Below are 19,141 nucleotides of genomic sequence, written 5' to 3'. Positions count from 1 at the left end.
TTAACCTGTGGGGCGCCATTGGAAATTCAGCTACTGTGGGTCGAAGTCAAAGAAGAAGAAGAGGTGGAAAGCGCGTTCTTCGGCAGAAAGAGAAGAGGAAAGCACAGAGCCTAGAACTGAATGTGGGGACTTTGAATGTTGGGACTATGACAGGAAAATCTTGGGAGTTGGTTGACATGATGATTAGGAGAAAGGTTGATATATTGTGTGTCCAGGAGACCAGGTGGAAAGGCAGTAAGGCTAGAAGTTTAGGGGCAGGGTTTAAATTATTTTACCATGGTGTAGATGGGAAGAGAAATGGAGTCGGGGTTATTTTAAAAGAAGAGTTGGCTAAGAATGTCTTGGAGGTGAAAAGAGTATCAGATCGAGTGATGAGGCTGAAATTTGAAATTGAGGGTGTTATGTGAAATGTGATTAGTGGCTATGCCCCACAGGTAGGATGTGACCTAGAGGTGAAAGAGAAATTCTGGAAGGAGCTAGACGAAGTAGTTCTGAGCATCTCAGACAGAGAGAGAGTCGTAATTGGTGCAGATTGTAATGGACATGTTGGTGAAGGTAATAGGGGTGATGAAGAAGTGATGGGTAAGTACGGCATCCAGGAAAGGAACTTGGAGGGACAGATGGTGGTAGACTTTGCAAAAAGGATGCAAATGGCTGTAGTGAACGCTTTTTTCCAGAAGAGGCACGAACATAGGGTGACCTACAAGAGCGGAGGTAGAACCACGCAGGTGGATTACATCTTGTGCAGACGATGTAATCTGGAGGAGGTTACCAAGTGGTAGGGGAGAGTGTGGCTAGACAGCATAGGATGGTGGTGTGTAAGATGACTCTGGTGGTGGGGAGGAAGATTAGGAAGACAAAGGCAGAGAAGAGATCCATGTGGTGGAAGCTGAGACAGGACGAGTGTTGTGCAGCTTTTCGGGAAGGGGTGAGACAGGCTCTCGGTGGACGGGAGGAGCTTCCAGAAGACTGGACCACTGCAGCCAAGGTGATCAGAGAGGCAGGCAGGAGAGTACTTGGTGTATCTTCTGGCAGGAAAGGAGAGAAGGAGACTTGGTGGTGGAACCTCACAGTACAGGAAATCATACAAGGAAAAAGGTTAGCTCAGAAGAAGTGGGACACTGAGAGGACCGAGGAGAGGCGAAAGGAATACATTGAGATGCAACACAGGGCAAAGGTAGAGGTGGCAAAGACCAAACGAGGCATATAATGACATGTATGGCAGGTTGGACACTAAAGAAGGAGAAAATGATCTATACAGGCTGGCCAGACAGAGGGATAGAGATGGGAAGGATGTGCAGCAAGTTAGGGTGATTAAGGATAGAGATGGAAATATGTTGACTGGTGCCAGCAGTGTGCTAGCTAGATGGAAAGAATACTTCGAGGAGTTGATGAATGAGGAAAATGAGAGAGAAGGGAGAGTAGAAGAGGCAAGTGGTGGACCAGGAAGTGGCAATGATTAGTAAGGGGGAAGTTAGAAAGGCATTAAGAAGATGAAAAATGGAAAGGCAGTTGTTCATGATGACTTTCCTGTGGAGGTATGGAAGCATCTAGGAGAGGTGGCTGTGGAGATTTTGATGAGCTTGTTCAATAGAATTCTAGTGCGTGAGAAGATGCCTGAGGAATGGAGGAAAAGTGTACTGCTGCCCATTTTTAAGAACAAAGGTGATGTGGAGAGCTGTGGCAACGATAGAGGAATAAAGTTGATGAGCCACACAATGAAGTTATGGGAAAGAGTAGTGGAGGCTAGACTCAGGACAGAAGTGAGTATTTGCGAGCAACAGTATGGTTTCATGCCTAGAAGGAGTACCACAGATGCATTATTTGCCTTGAGGATGTTGATGGAAAAGTACAGAGAAGGTCAGAAGGAGCTACATTGTGTCTTTGTAATTCTAGAGAAAGCCTATGACAAAGTACCCAGAGAGGAACTGTGTTTCTGTATGCGGAGGTCTGGAGTGGCAGAGAAGTATGTTAGAATAATACAGGACATGTACGAGGGCAGCAGAACAGCGGTGAGGTGTGCTGTAGGTGTGAGAGACAAATTTAAGGTGGACGTGAGACTGCATCAGCGATCAGCCCTGAGCCCCTTCCTTTTTGCAGTGGTGATGGATTGGCTGACAGATGAGTTAGACTTAAATAATCGTGGACCATGATGTTTGCAGATGACATTGTGATCTGCAGTGAAAGCAGGGAGCAGGTGGAGAAACAGTTAGAAAGATGGAGGCATGCACTGGAAAGAAGAGGAATGAAGATTAGCCGAAGTAAAACAGAATATATGCGCATGAATGAGAGGAGTGATGGGGGAAGAGTGAGGCTACAGGGAGAAGAGAGAGCAAGGGTGGAGGACTTTAAATACTTGGGGTCAACCGTCCAGAGCAAAGGTGAGTGTGGTCAGGAAGTGAAGAAACGGGTTGGAATGGGTGGAGGAAGGTGTCAGGTGTGTTATGTGGCAGAAAAGTCTCTGCTCGGATGAAGGGCAAAGTTTATAAAACAGTGATGTACGGATTAGAGAGAGTGGCACTGAAGAGACAACAGGAAGCAGAGTTGGAGGAGGAGGAAATGAAGATGTTGAGGTTCGCTCTTGAAGTGACCAGGTTGGATAAAATTGGAAATGAGCTCATCAGAGGGACAGCCAAGGTTCGATATTTTGGAGACAAAGTTAGAGAGAGCAGACGTCAATGGTTTGGACACGTCCAGAGATATTGGTAGAAGGATGATGAGGATGGAGCTGGCAGGCAAGAGACCTAGAGGAAGACCAAAGAGAAGGTTGATGGATGTCGTGAGGGAAGACATGATGGCAGTTGGTGTTCGAGAGGAGGATGAAGGAGATAGGCTTCCATGGAAAAGGATGACGCGCTGTGGCGACCCCTAACGGGACAAGCTGAAAGGAAAAGAAGAAGATCTTCAATTCACCAAACTGGACAGACAGATATTTCTATACTATAAGTGATTCGTAAATCAAGGGCCCCACATCCCATACTCCTGAAGCATCACCCACAGGAGACCGGGAAAGTGTAAACACCTTTCCAAGTCCACAAGCACATTTAGACCGGTTGGGCCTAGTAACCTTGCAATGTTGTAGAACTGATCCAGTGTATCTTGACCAGAACCAAAGCTTAATTGTACCTCCTCTATCAGATTTTTGACCAGCAGCTGGACCTTCCTCTCCAGTAAAGCTTCCCTGGAAAGCTGAAGAGTGTGAGTCCCTATAATTGGCGCACACTCCAGCCCCCTTAGTTAAAAAGGGGAGGTGGCAAAACCCATGTTGCCAAACAAGAGGTACTTTCCCTAACTTCCATGCAGTGTTGAAGATACGACCACAACAGTCCCACAACACCCAGGACAAGGAAAGGCATAAACCATCTTTTGGCCAAGCAGATACTAACACTGATGTTAATTCACAGATTCTTCTGCCCTTTTCAGTTTTGCTGCCTTTCTTACTTTAGGTCTTCGAGAGTTAAGGGTTGCTGGCCTCTCCTGGTCATGCCTGTCAGCATTGGTCTCCCCTGCTCTTCCCTATCTTCGACTACTGGATCTGCGCTGGTGTGAAGGCATTAAAGATACCCAATTTAAAGAACTCCTCTCCCAACATGGTCAGATGCAGCAGAAATGAGCAGGCTCACAGATTTTGTACACTGACATTAAGAAAAAATGTTTTCTCCATCTTAGGCTCAGAGTCATCTCGCTGCAGACTAAAGAACATCGAGACACTGCACCTGTCTGGTCTGGATATCAATGAATCCACTCTGAGACTTATGCAGCATCATATGCCACACTTGGAGAAGCTGGACCTGGCTCACTGCAAGAACATTACAGATTCTTCCATAGCTTTGCTGGCAGCAGGCGGGACACGCACTCGCAGCAACCTCAATGAACTCATTCTAGCAGGTATTTTATTTTTGTTTTGTAATTGTCCAAATGGACTCCCTTCAACTGTAAGACCACTTTCATGTTGCTTCACACAGTTGTCACTCTTAAATGTGCTCAGTATGTGTCTCACAGATTTGGACATTGTGAAACTGGAATTTTTGCTCATTTGTCTTTGCAAAATATCTGAAGCTCAGTCAAATTGGATGGAAATTGTTTGTGAGAAGCAATTGCCAGACTTAAGTGGGATTTAGGTTTGAACTTCGACTGGGCCATTTTGACACTTGATTATGCCTTTATCTAAACTATTCTATTGTAATGTTGGCTCTCTGGCCTTTGTCCTGCTGGAATGTGAACCATTCGCCCCAGACTTGACTCCAACACATCTGTACAACTGCATTACATTTATACAGCGTTTTTCATGATAGTCAAACACCCTTTACAATTGCAGTCACAGTTTAGTGGTGGTAAACTACTTGTGTAGCCACAGCTGCCCTGGGGCAGTCTGACGGAACTGTGGATGCCACACTGCGCCTACGCCCTTCGGGCCCTCCGACCACTACCAAACATCCAACCATATTCATTCATGGGCAATGTGGGTGTTTTGCCAAGGGACATGACGACATGCGCCCGGGCGGGGATACGATCAGACGATCCTCTGCGCCACGCCACTCACAAGACGTCCAAGATTTTTCCGTGTTTGGCTCCATTCAGCTTCCCATCATCATCAGAAGAGCATCCCCACACAGGATCTGACATCAACTGTGGCCCTGGTATGGTGGAAAAAGTATGTGAACCCTTTGGAATTTTTTACGTATTACGTATAATGTAAACATTCACAGGACAGGGAGGAAAAATTCAGTGAACCATAACTGCAATAACCTCAACCCAACGTTTCCTGTAGTTGCAGATCAGACATGCACACCGATCAGGATGGATTTTGTACCAATCCTCTTTGCAAAACTGTTGCAGTTCAGCAATATTCTCGGGATATCTGGTGTGAATAGCTCTCTTGAGGTCATGCCACAGCATCTCAATCAGATTGAGGTCAGGACTTTGACTGGACCACTCAAGAAAATTTATGTTCTCCTTGAAGCCATTCTGATTTGTTTTGGATCATTGTCCTGTTGCAACACTCGTCTTTTGGGCTTCAACTGTTGGACATTTGGCCTCAAGTTCTTCTGCAAAATACCTTCATAAATTTGTGAATTCATTTTTCCATTTATGATAGCACGCTGTCCAGGCTCTGAGGTAGGGAAGCACGAGCATACCATGATGCTTCCTCCACCATGCTTCACAGTTTGGATATGGTTTGATGTTGGTGTGCTGTCATTTTTTTCTTCCACACATGGCATTATGTGTTCCTCCCAAACAATTAAACTTTGGTTTCATCTGTCCACAGATTATTTTGTCAGTAGTGCTGTGAAACATCCAATTGCTCTTTAGAAAACTTCAAAGGTGCAGCAATGTTTTTTTCAGACAGCAACGGCTTTCTCGTTCGTGTTCTCCCATGAATCCCATTTTTGTTTAATGTTTTAGGTATGGTAGATTTGTCAACAGAGATGTTTGCATGTGCCAGTGATTTCTGTAAATCTTCAACTGACATTCTAGTGTTTTTTTTTTTTTTGTTTTGTTTGTTTTTTACTCGCTAAGCATTTTTCGCTTTGCTCTTGTAGTCATCTTCACAGGACAGCTACTCCTTGGAGGAGAAGCAGCAGTGCTGAACTTTCTCCTTTTACATACAATTTGTCTAGTCGTGAACTGATGACTTTTAGAGATAATTTTGTAACCTTTTACAGCTTATTACAAGTCAGTAATTCTTAAGGCCTTTTGATACTCCTGCATTGCATCACGTAACTGACGAATTGCCCCGCGCACCACCTCTGCGTAGCTTGCCACGCACCCGACAAAAATAATTGCTGCGCGTCGAACGCCGCGGAGATCATCTCTCGTGTTTGGTCCGTTTTAGTCACATGCTCTGATGACGTACCAGCGTGGCCCTTGGTTCTACATACCATCTACGTCGCCACCTTCTCGATCGATTTTGCAGGATAATTAAACGTATCAGGTGGTCATCTAGGTCCATTTGTTCTCTCGTGGACGCCATTGTTGTTGCTTTGTTCCTTGTTACTGAAAGGAAAGTAAAAACAGCTACCGGAAATGGCAAAAAATAATGCAGAGGAAACTGCACCCTGTGGTGTCCTATCCCATACCAGCCGACTTGGAGGAGAACTGCAGCACACTTTGAAAACAGTGCGCATGGGTTGCGCTCGAGTAAAAAGGCAATCTACGCGAGGGACAGCCGTAGTGACGTCAGCGCGGTCACAGTCCACGCGAGTATAAAGAAGCCTTTAATTGTAGGTCTTCTGAGAGCTCCTTTGAGCATGGTACACACACATCGGCAATGCTTCTGTCCAAGAGACAATTGTGAAAATGTGTTTTCTTGTGGCCAGAGCAGCTTTAAGACACATCCAATTTTGCTTCATCGATTGGACTCCAGTTTGGCTCACACCTGACTCTGATTTCAATAAAAATATGAATATGTAATTGTTTGTGTTGTATTTGTTTAGGCAGACTTAGTACTGTGATTTAGATGATCAGACATTTTATGACCAATTTATGCTGAAATTTAGAAAATTCTAAAGGGTTCACATACTTTTTCCTTCCACTGAACCTTGCAGATGCTGGCTCGACCGGGCCTCTCCAGCTAGCTACTAGCTGTGACTGGCCAACTAGCATGGCTAAACACTGTGTGGAGCTGCTCTTCTTAGTTATTTGTACAAACTTAGTCGTTGGCTCTATGGCGGTGAATTATCTACACTTCTGACAAAGCATCATTATCACGAAAGGAGGACAAGGTGTAATTAACAGGAGACGATTGAGAAGCCATGCTAACCATGAAGCTATTGTGAAATTTAGTCACGAAACATGAATAAGTGCTTGGCTAATACAGTCAGTGTTGTGCGTGAATGACTTCAATGAACGAAAGTTCATGAACTAGTTCATATTTAGTGCGAACGGGAACTGAACGTAGTTAATCTTTCCCTGATGAACGTTATTGAGAACGTGCTCATTCTGGTGTCTGTGAGCAAAGGTTGATTTTCATTCAAGAGTGCCAGGTTTTGATAGGGACTTCCAGGACAAAACCCGTCTGGACACACAATATATGAGCTTTCGTATGTCGGTGTACAAACATAAGTGGGCTAAGTGGGCTTTTAATACGAATCATCAGGAGTACTCACACATGTCACCCAGAGAGGATACACTGAATGCGGACGCCATTCATGTTTACATGTGCGAGGTGCATTTAGGGGCACACCGTAAAAGGGAAAGAATATTTGTTTTTTTGTTTTGTTTTTTAAATTATTATTTGTATCAGAATGTTTTAGTTAAAACGCCGTACGATCACACTGTCATAATATGGAATTTATTTTGTTTTGTAATATGACTAAATCAGCTATTTTGGTAATATAGTCAGCCAGAGCTGGTAGGAATGCAAAGTTATCAATGTCCTTTCTTCATGATTCCTGTCATACTGTGTATACATTAAGGACAAAGGTCCTGTTTTTGTTTGAATTCCTCATTTTAAAAAACAAAATTCAAGCAACAACTTTTTCCTCATGTTTTTGAGATTGTAGTGTGAAAGCTGCAGCTGGCTACTAGTGTGGACTGAACGGGTGGCATTATATTAATATTAGAACTAGTTAATTTTTGGAACAGTGCACTTAGTTCAAAGTTTGGAATTATGAACTATGAACTGATCTAGTGAAGTGTCTCAAACAGTTACACCACGTTGGATGATGCCCCCTAGTTGGGCCAGCATCTTGGTCAGTTCCCTCGTGCGTACGGGAGGCAGGAACCTCTGGAACTGGTCACAAGTGATTTTATTCAACACTTCGAACATATTAGAGCATATCACCCAAAGAGGATACACTGAATCAACAGAAGAATTACATGAGCTTATCTAAATTTTGATAAGCCTGCGCCCCACCCCAGGTCTGCCTCCTTTCTCCTGATTGGAAAGAGTCAGGGTTACCTAAACTTTTCGGTTGTGGGGGAGTTCCATTTGTGTCCTCAAGAGAGCTAGGCAGTTCATATCCATTAAGCAGACCTTTGATCTTCACTTGTCTTCTAATTAGGTGCAACCCTTTTGATCGTGCAGCTGCTTGCTGCCTGGTTGATATGATCATAAATCATACATACAATACCATGTCTTGTTGCTTGTCTTGGAGACAATCCAAGTCTAATTGGAACCAGGTCATAAACCATTTGCCCTGGTAGATAGGCAACAAGCCCATACACCTTCAGTGAACTCCTAACCAGGTGTTACATCTGCCATGCCCTCTTTGTGAACTTATAACTGTCTTGGACTTATTACATCTGTGAAATGCATACATGTGAGCCTAAAGGCATCAGCTAATACGTATGACAATATAAGATAAAAATAAGCATGCAATAATGTAAGACAAGAAAATATTCCACATATTCCCCCTTTCATGATCTTCACATCATGAAAACACAGGTTCTTAATAAACATGCAAAGTAATTAGTGTAAACCAATTTTTAACGTGCATGGATCCATATGTCGGCGTAAAAATGTGTAATTGCTTAGCACACATTTACATCTAAGGTACTTAGCTAGCCATGTGAAATTCACCAAGGTTGTTGCACGAGCTTACACGATGACTTCATCCATAGTCAGCCATTATATTTACTCAATGGTCTTAATAAAGAGCCTTAACTCATGACATGATAATGCAGTATATTAAACATAAGGCGACATGAATAAAGTAATATGAGTATAAGTGCACAAGACTTGCTTGGCATTGGAGCGTACATTGGCTGAAATAAAAATTTAATTAATTTAATTAAATATATGAAGGAATGTAAACTCCTGCGTTCACTTCCGGGTTAGTCCGATTTACGCTTTAACGTGAAAATCAAACTAATTTGTCTCATCATTGTCTCTTCATTTTTTGTGAAGCTAGTAATTTCCCCGAAATTATTACGCACTAATATTGTACATCCTAGCAACGCTTATTGTGCGGTACTCTCGACCGTAGATCAGCTGGTCGGTGGGGTGGTCTGTCTCAGTCGTCTCGCGAAACAAGGTGGCAGGTTTGGTAGAATGAGAAAAAGAATGCAGAAAAATGAAACAAAAACAAAAGAGGCGGAAGAAGAAAAATTGTTGCTCATCACACCCCGCTGGGAGAATATGACCGTCTCTCTCCCTTCCTGTTTCCGGGATCCGCGAGCAAGTTCAGAGAACTCAAGTTTGGCTGGGAGCGTATCTTGTAGCTCAGCAGCAACTGTTCTGGAGGCTTAGCAGCGGCAATCCACGGAGGCTAGGGAGCCGGATCTCCATCCCCAAGGCCTGCGGTTACCGAGCCGTGTGCCCAAACAAAATAAAGGGGAGGGGTGGCCGCTTGGGGTTTCAAATCAGGACAAACAGTTCTCAAAGTCTTGTAGCTGCACCGGACACACTGACACAGACATCAAGGCATACATTTGGAATATTTCTGCAGAGTTCGTGAAATATAAAAACGGACATTTTATCTTCAGTTAAAAACAACTGAACGGAAGTTAATCGGTTGCAGTACTCTCAAACGGCAGTGGGTGGCGCCTTGCATGCACGTTTGAATATTAAGCAAATAGTCTGTTGCTGTATTTGCATTCCATTGTCGATCTGTCCCTTTTGCCTGCTGTCAGTTCAAACGAAGAAAATGACTCTTTGATGACTGTAAACCAAGATTTTGAGGGGAGCTCCTAATTACTTTAGGGTCCAGTCTGCGTCGTCTTGTAGTAGTCTCACAGCGGGGCCACTTGGAAGAAAGCAGTTCATCAAGTTGTGGGGGAGTCACTGTGACAAATCAGGTTGCGGGGAGCATGTCCTCGACATATCCCCCTTTTCGTCGGCTCGATCCGGCTCGATGGTGGGCCTAGGCGACGACTCCTTGGAAGGTGGCACAGGTTGTCAGGCACAAAAAGCAATGCCAGAGTACAACATTAGTACATACCACCCCCCCTTTACAGCTATCACAGTTGTCCATGAATACTTCTTACTCAAGGTGTGTGTCTGTATGTGAATATAGATGTCAAAGTAGGTGTATCTATGCGGTGAGGTCAAGAGATTGCACAGTTGAAAGAAAAAGGGGACAACGCTAAGGCGAGCGTTAACGAAGAGTCTTTGTAGCATTCTCCACAAATAGGAAAAGGAGGAGAAGAAAAAAATCAGCCAAGCCCCTTCCTAACGGAACAGAGGGAGTCTTTAAAAAAACAAAAAACTACTATTAGGTGTGAAACCAACTCAAGTTGCAAACCAAAAGAAGAGGTGAAAGACGGGTTCTAGTCTTGGAAAAGGAAACAAAAACTTAGTCTGAGTAAAAGAGGAAGCGAGGAGGTCCAGGAAACTGTTCGGTCAGGTGGGGGACCTCCTGCACAGTTTGAGCTGGGTCATTTTCGGGCTCTGCCATGCCTTTCCACAGGAAGACCTCAGGCAAGCATTGGAGTTTCGGAAGAGAAGGTAGGCTATGCTGAAAATCATGTAGTGGTCGAGGATGGTTAGGGTCACTAAGTTAAGGTCTGTAGCAGAGCGGGAATGTGCAAACAGGGGCTCTGGTGTCTTAGCATTGGTCATGTCAATTCCCTGAGTTCCTTCAAATTTATTTTGTTCAAGCATTTTGGGGTCAAATTCAAATTTGTGCTGTTTGAACAACTTAGAAATCACAATTTGGCTGTCGTAACTGCCGTACCCAGTGAGATCCTCAATATGCCATGTGGCATCCTTGATAGCGTCGCTGATTAAGCGACCGACAAGGAAGGCTTTTTCTCGGACCTCAGGATTGACATGCAGAGCTGTGGAGATTGTAAGGAAAAACCCACGGTGGCCCAGATTAGTGGACCCTGTCAGGACCGTAGACCAAATAATTTCAATTAAACCGAGGGGGTCCCAAATGTGGGAGAATTTTATCTATTGCTAAATTGTCTAGAAAGGGAGCAATTTCATGTAGCCTGTCGTTCATCAACATAGCAATCTGTTTGTGAGCATAAACCGTTAGGAGCACAGACAGCCGCGTGGTTATGGCTTGCCTATTCTGGTTTAAAGCTACACAGCAAATGTTGAGAACTAAAATGGCTACTTTTAGTGTTGCTTAGCGACCAGGAATTGGTTACTTTGTTAGCCATGTGTTGTCGTGCGGTGGCGGATTTCCGACTGCAATTCCCGAAGTTGTATCTCGATAGTAGTAAGGCTACAAACGTCACTGGTGTGTCAACGCTGTGCATGCGTTTTATTTTGGTCGTTATGTTATCGGTTTGGCTGGGGAGCAGCGCTTGCGGTTTAATCTGTGTCTTGGTTGAGCATCTGCGTTGGCAGACTTGGTGTAGCAAGGATGCTGTCACGGAGGTTGGAGCTGCTTGGCCTGTCCGGTCTCACTGTGTCGACCATCCTTCATTTTGTGCATGGTGCATCGTGGGCGGATTCCCTTGTGACCCCACTTTCGCTACGTGGGGCCACGAGTGGCTGAGAAGTGAGCTCCACGGAGGCGCAATAACAAAAGTCCACATGAGAAATGATGAAATAATGAGAAATGAGCAGGTGCAAAGCCAAGGAGAAACCAAAGTCAAGCTTGCGCAGCGCGAAGGAAAGAATTGGAGTGGTGGCCAAGGCGGGCCACAGAAAGATCAAATGAAAAGCAGGCAGTGTCGACATCACGAACAACGCAGCGGAGAAGAGGAAGGCTGGGAACCAAGCAGAGGAAGAATTGCACATCCCAAGTGCAGGTGCAACAGAACAGTCGGGTCCAAGACGTTGGGTGGGCGAAATGGCACTGAGGTGCGCTTTGCAAGGTGTAGGGAACAAGTGCACGGGAAGTCCGAGGTCTTTGAGAAGAGACAACGCCCACGTTTTGTGCTGTTGAAGCAATGAATGTGTGAAAATCACGAAAGAAGCACAATTACTTCACGGCCACTGAAAGTGACAGCCAGGTAATCAAGAAAGACGCAATCAAGGTTGGCGTGACAGCTGAATAGGTGGACCAATGATGAGGGATGGTAATTCGGCTTCTGAGGGGTGATCAGTCAACTCCGACAGATCGCTTTTGAATTGTGAAATTTCGCATGTGGCGGTTTGCAACTGTGTTGTCTGTGTGTGGTTAGTTTGTGTGCACGAAGCAAGAGCTTGTTTGAGCTCCTCATTTTCGTGGACCAGCGCTGGCACCGGGGGTGAGGCGCACACTGTGTGCCTTTTCATCTTCTTAAACATCAACAAGGTTTAAAAGAGTGTTGCACTCTTCTAGCTGGGCCGTTAAGTTGATTTGTTTTTGCTGTTCAGCTTCTAGTTTGAGTTTCATTCTGTTTTCTTACACATCGCTCCATTTTAGGTGTGACACTAGGTTTACAACTGTTAGAGGTTAGGAAAAGAACACAAAGAAAAGTCGCGGCCCGGGTAAAACTTGCTGGCCGTACAAACCTCTATTGCCCGGTTCTTTTATTCTGGTCGAGGTAAAACTTCAATGATTAGGCTGGATGAAAAGTTTAACAATTTATTCGAAAATACAAAGTCAAACAATAAGGTTGGAGAAGGTTCAGCGCTGGGCTCTCCCCCACATTGCTCAGACTAGCGTCTGTCTTGAAGAGACCGCAGAAGTTCTTGTCTGCTTGTTTTGTGGCCAAACCTGCTTCCCGTCATGCCGTCGTCGACCAATCCTAGCTCTAGCCTAGTGTTTGGGGTCCGTTCGTAAATTCAGTCCGATGTTCCCACCGCGCCACGAGACCGCAGCACCCAGAGACAGAGTGTGCTCCACTTTCTATAACTTTTCTACTGAACGTGTTGGCTATTGCTAAGGATGCGTCATTACACTACCAACGCTCTGAGTTACCGGAGGTTCCGGTTTGCGGTGAGCGCGCCCGGAGTGAACTTCCCAACGCACCCTGTTGATATGGTGTGCGTTTGTTGTGTCGGTGCAAGTGTAATGCAATTATATGTTTATAAGGATATCTGGATGTGTGTCTGTAATGGGATGTATCAAATAAGTGTATGCAGTGTTGTATAAGCGTGCAGCCAGTAATTTCTAACACAACTATGCAACTGAGCATTCGAGCGAGATTTTTATCCGTTAAGGTTTTGTGCTCAGCGTCACTCATAAATTGTGCCATGTTGCTATTGAGGAGAACTTTAGCAAATTCAAATAAGTTTTGTTTAACTTTGGTAAAGAAGTGAGATATACTTATCAAGCTTGTGAATTAATTAATTGCTTGCATGGCTTGCAATGATGTTAGCTTTGGCAGAGGAGAAAGGCAAAGCAGGAAAAGACAGAATTCTCCCCCCAAAAAATTCCAAAGATATTTTTTGTTTTGGATGATAAAATAAAACCCAAAGTGATTAAAATAAACAAGCAATTAAGTAATAAGCTCCACTCAAAAAAAATAAAGGTCCGTTAAGTAACTGTGGTTATTACTATGTTGGAGTGTTAACTCAAGTTACATGGTGGGGCGCACGTATGCGAACGGAAGGTTGCGTTTAACGCTGTGATGCACCACCTTTCGTTGTTAAAGCTTATAATCTTTACGTTGTAACTCAGCGGAGCTCGGCGTGCACAGGAAGGTTGAACCAGCAGAAAAGCACTCGGCAGTGCTATAGACACAAGTTTATTGTTTTCAAAGTAACAATCATCGCTTGGCCGCGGTGTCTTAGCAGGCGCTGGTCAGTAGTTTGCTAGCATTTAGGTGGCTAATGGCTATCGAGGGGGGGGTCGGAGGTTAAGTAATGACACAAACGTCCATGGGGTGGCCCTCGAGCACACACACCACCCGAAGAAGAAAAAGAATACCCCTCAGCTTTTACATTTTATCAGAGGGATTAATGACAAATTCAAGATAACGGAGGATTTTTTGGCCATGGAATCCCTGAAGGGAAAAACGCGAGAAGAGGATTTGTATGACAGCGTGTCGGTGTCATCAAGAGGCACAAGCTACCTTGGAGTACGCATGCCAACATTACCACAGATGGATCGCCAAATCAGTCACGGATGGTGTAGTAGTGCACTCGCCTAACTTGAAAATTACAGGCCCATCTCATCTTTTTAAGTGGGAGATCTTGCACAATTGGTGGCTGACTGAATACTTTTTTGCCCCACTGTGTGTTACTGAATGCCTCTCTGTCGATCGCAGAGGCAGTACACTTGTACACACCGCTGGCTCGCGGCACCGTGTTTTTGACAACATTCACAGCTTTTCCAATCCGCGTGAGAAGGCCTCCATTAGGCTGGTGGTGGCCAAGTTTGTCTGGCCGGGCCTCAGGAAGGATGTCAGGACATGGCTCCTGTATGGTGTGCCAGCGTGCCAAGGCACGGTGCCATACCAGCGCTCCATTGGTGCCATGCCCAAAAAGAATCAGAAGGCCAGATTGGATTTTGCAAAGAAGTACACATATGAGCCACAAAAGTTTTGGAACAAAGTTTTATGGACTGATGAGACTGAGATTTACCTTTACCAGTGATAGAAAGGTCAAAGTATGGAGAAAGAAAGGATCTGCTTATGATCCAGAACGCACAAGCTCCTCTATGAAGCATGGTGGCGGTAATGTCATAGCTTGGGCTTGCATGGCTGCTTCTGGAACGCTAGTCTTTATTGATATAACTTATGATGGTAGCAGCAGAATGAAATCTGAAGTCTACAAAACCATTTTGTCTGGCAATTTAGAGAAAAATGCAACCAAAATAATCAGGAGAAGCTTCATCATTCAACAAGCCAATGACCCAAAACACACTGCCAACACAACAAAGGACTTCATCAGGGGGAAAAACTGGAAAGTCTTAGACTGGCCAAGTCAATCACTGGACCATAGCCCAATAGAGCATGCATTTTACCTCCTAAAGAGGAGACTGAAAGGAGAAACGCCCAGAAACAAACAAGAACTGACAGAGGCTGCAGTAAAGGCCTGGAAAAGCATTTCAAATGAAGAATGCAACAGTTTGGTGAAGTCAATAGGTTGCAGGCTTGATGAAGTTATTTTAAGTAACGGTTTAAGTAACGGTCTATTCCAATACTTTTGCTTACTTGAAAAGTGGGTGGCTTCAAATAAAAGGTGCTCTGGCCTGAGTTGTTTAAAACATCTACATGTAAATATCATTAAATAAAAGCTGGAATTCTGAACCTTTGTCTCATATTTATCCTTTGATCTGAAACCCAAATGTCTTCAGCATACAACAAAAACAAAGAAATTGACCTTGGCGTTCCAATACTTTTAGAGGGGACTGTATATGGAGAGTAATTAGACATGAATGGTTCTTATCTTCTTGTCCTGTTGTTTTACCGCATCTCCATGTTAGCTTATTAACCACGGGTAGTACCCAGCTTTGTACTTAAGATGTCTAATCTTTGTTTCTGAGCAACAGCAAAAAATATTAAGTATCTGTACTAGAGGTGAAACGATTCATTAATTATATTGATTTATATTTGTACGATCTCTAATTGGATCGATCTGTGCAGTTATCCAGCCTTCTGGGCAAAAATTATAAATATTTAAATCACTTTAAAAGGTAATCAATCAATTGTATCGACACTAGGAAATAACACATTGGATTTACGCACGTCAGTCTTTATATGGAGGTATATGTTTTATTTCAATGAAAAATGCTTGTAATTCCTTTTTCAGTTAGCACACAGCCGTTCGTGTCCCCCAATGCTAATTTCTTCTTCTACTACTCTAAATTCTTCGTCTCTTTTATTCCTCATATTCCCAAATCTAGACATTACGCTCCACAGTGCTCCTAGTGGGCAGACCGAGACACTACAGTATTGTATTGTATTGAAGCCACAGATATGTATTGGTAGATATGATAGGCCCATTTTAAGCTCCGTACCAAAGGCAGCGCTAAGCTTAGGAGGTCAAAATCGTCAGCGCATACCGTGTGTGGCCGGCAAGAAAACCAAAAGACCAAAGATGGTGGCACATTGTGCTTTGTATAGGTGTGTGCAAGTTATACAGTGTCGTACAATTACTACAAGGAAACGGGGATTCCCTTTCACATAATATATATATATTTATTTATTTTTTTGTTGCTTTTTTTCACGTGTATTGATACCAAACACTGGCATTGACAAAACGGTAACTCTCATGAAAATGGGTTGAGAATTGACTTAATTTCAGTGTCCATGCATTGTCTTTGATGGGAACGTTGACCTCCCCACCATGGTCATCATATAGCCTCATCGGTTAATCGAGCGGCTACAGCACTCTGCCGTATCTCTTGTTCATATCGCTGGTTGAAGCTTTTTAAACTGGCGTGTTTATTTTTGCTCGTTACCCGCTAACAGACGCATTTGTTGTGAATAAGATTGTCATGATATTGTGTACAGTAGAACTGCTGAAATAATTGCTGAATGCGCAAACTATTGCTGCCGTCGAATAAATATTTGTAGCTTTTGAAAGAACGACAGCAGAGTATGATCGAGGACGGGAACTTGGTGGTACAAAAGAGGAGGTGAACTATTGGACGCTGTTTCCAAGGCAACCCACCCACCCACTCTTGAGGACTTGCACCCTCCCAGGACTAAGACAAGGGCATGCAAAATCCTATTGGACCCTCCTCATCTTGGTCACCACCAATAGGTGAACAATGCAAACTAAAACCAGCAGGCATTAACTTCTTCAACAGTTGACTTAGAATTTCATTGAAACATGCTGCCAATTTTGCACAAGTCGGGACACTGATTCATTATTCATACACTCACTGTTTTATCACGCTGCACTATTTGCGTACTGTTCTTGATTACTACTGCCCACTTATGTTTGAGAACTCTGCACCGTTTGCACAATCATCACTAACAGATCATTGCACTAATGAGTCCCATTAAATTGCTCTAAATTGCTTGAGGACTGCATCATTAGCACAATTTCCATTATGTTAGCATCACCACACTAGTGGTACATTTTCAATGCTCAATGACTCTTCATACTGGTGATTTTTAACATCCTTATTGTATATTTTGTCACAATGGCTATTTGTTGTCATACTGGAGTGGCTCCAACTATTCAAGACACAAATTCCTTGTGTCTTGTAATATACTTGGCCAATAAAGCTGATTCTGATTCACTATATGCTCCAAAGATCAGGTTTTTTCATTTATTTAGCCGTCATTAACACTTTTCCCCCTCCTTGAGCCGTCACCCTATTGTGGTGGAGAGGTTTGTGTTTCCCTGTGATCCTCGGAGCTAAGTTGTCTGGGGATGTATGCCCCTCGCAGGGTCACCCATGGCAAATGGGTCCTTGGTGAGGGACCAGACAAAGCACAGCTCAAAAGACCCAGATGATGTGTAAAATGGCACCAAAACGTGTGGTCGCCTCGGTTACATGCTCTCTAGTACTGTCTTGTGTTTTTTTGTTCATCTTTGGAGACATTACGCGACTCACTTGCACAAGGGGAGACTTGCTAAACATTAAGGAGTCTAACACAGACTGACTTTTACCAACTTTCACAAATGCACTCAGTTTTTTCTCTGAGTCACTCCTCGGAGCGGCGGCCGCGGTATACGGCGTATGGAGGCGCAGGCGACCCCACTGGGGGAAGCGAGCTCGAGTGCAGGTCAAGCTTCGTAAGAGGGGATTCCAAATGCTGCTCCCGTCGATTCACCTCGCAAATCTACGCTCCCTGACCAACGAAATGGACGAGCTTCATCTTCTCACAAAGACCACTTAGGACGTTCCGCTGCCCTGTGCTTCACGGAGACATGGCTTTGTGAATGCATCCCCAATGCCGCTGTAATGCTTCTGGGCTTCCAACTACCTCGGACAGAACGCGTCACGGAGTTATCAGGGAAAACAAAAGTTGGTAGAATATGCTTCTATATCAACGAAAAATGGTGTACCGACGTCAACAGAGCTCAGCACGCACTGCAGCCCGGACTTGGAGTTGCTGTTTTTGAACTGTTAATCATTCTACTCGCCGCTCGAGTTCACCTCTTTCATACTTGCGGGTGTCTACATTCATCCTCAAGCTAACACGAATCCCGCACTGTTAACGCTCGCGGAACAAGTAAACACACTTGAAAAAAAGCACCCATATTCACCCATCATTATTCTTGGGGACTTTAACAAAGCTGAACTCAACCATGAAATCCCTAAATACAAGCAATACATCAACTGTCCTACCAGGGAAAACAATATTCTAGACCACTGCTAGACGACGCTAAATGACCCTAACCCTGATCACTGCTTAATTCACTTAATACCAAGATACAGGCAAAAACTTAAATGGGCTAAGCCTCCGGTGAAAACAGTGAAGTGGACCAATGACGCAAAGATAGAACTTCACAGCTGTTCAGACTGCACAGACTGGAGTGTCTTTGAAACTTCAACTGGATGAATATACCGACACTGTTACATGCTATATAAGATGCATGTTCAATAACAACAAGCTGTGGTTCACTTGCAAACTTAAGCAACTTCACCAGGCTAAAGAGGATGCCTATCGAAGCGGGAATAGAGCCTTGTATAATTGCGCTAGAAACCAGCTGACGAAAGAAATTGACATCATCAGAATCAGAATCATCTTTATTTGCCAAGTATGTCCAAAACACACAAGGAATTTGTCTCCGGTAGTTGGAGCCGCTCTACTACAACAAACAGTCAATTTATAGAACACTTTGGGGACATAAAGACATTGACAAAAAACAATTGTGCAAAAAGATGCAGAGTCCTGTAGCACTTAGAGCAGTTCGAACGACTAATATTGCAATAGTCCGGTGCAATGACCATTGTGCAAAGGGCGCTGAGACTTCAAGGAGTGTATGCGGTTTAAAGTGACGAGTAGTGCGATCATCTGGGACAATGTTGGTTGTGCAAATGTTACAGATACTCCTCAATCAGTGTGCAAATGGAGCAGATGCTACTCTGGCATGAGTGGCCAGTATATGCAAATAGTGCAGCATGGCGAGACAACTACAGTGAGTGCACGAGTAATACATAATTGGCCCCACAGAAATGTGACAACGAACTCAAGTCAAAAAATTGCCAGCTTGTTGAAAAGAGAAAAGAGAAATTATGCGGTAAAGCTAGAAAAACAGTTTACTGCTAACGACTTCAATCTGGGGTGGAATACTATCGCTAACAACTGGACAGAGAACAATAAAGGACTAACTGATGACTTGAACACCTTCAACTGCAGATTTGAAAAGGACACACCCACATAGCCACACCACCGACCACCATCACACCTCTGTACCTCAACGCACCCGGCTGTCAAACTCCTGAAGTTTGCAGATGATACCACA

The 19,141-nt window shown here is 44.0% G+C and overlaps 1 protein-coding gene across 7 annotated transcripts in view; it reads left to right on the top strand.

The window, feature by feature from the left end:
• Window positions 1-19,141, top strand: part of kdm2aa (lysine (K)-specific demethylase 2Aa) — a 163,698-nt gene that overhangs the window by 142,948 nt on the left and 1,609 nt on the right. For 4 of the 7 annotated variants that reach the window (XM_061678383.1, XM_061678380.1, XM_061678382.1 and 1 more), the window contains 2 exons: window positions 3,447-3,593; window positions 3,670-3,888. In XM_061678383.1, the coding sequence (XP_061534367.1) occupies window positions 3,447-3,593; window positions 3,670-3,888 (366 nt within the window). Of the gene's footprint in view, window positions 1-3,138; window positions 3,426-3,446; window positions 3,594-3,669; window positions 3,889-4,479; window positions 4,655-4,771; window positions 5,464-19,141 lie in introns of those variants that run through there. The other 3 variants (XR_009768689.1, XR_009768688.1, XM_061678385.1) reach the window with 3 other exon arrangements.

The sequence above is a fragment of the Phycodurus eques genome, chromosome 6 (genome assembly GCF_024500275.1).
Source record: "Phycodurus eques isolate BA_2022a chromosome 6, UOR_Pequ_1.1, whole genome shotgun sequence".
NCBI lineage: Eukaryota > Metazoa > Chordata > Actinopteri > Syngnathiformes > Syngnathidae > Phycodurus > Phycodurus eques.
This window is presented reverse-complemented; position numbering and strand designations above follow the sequence as displayed.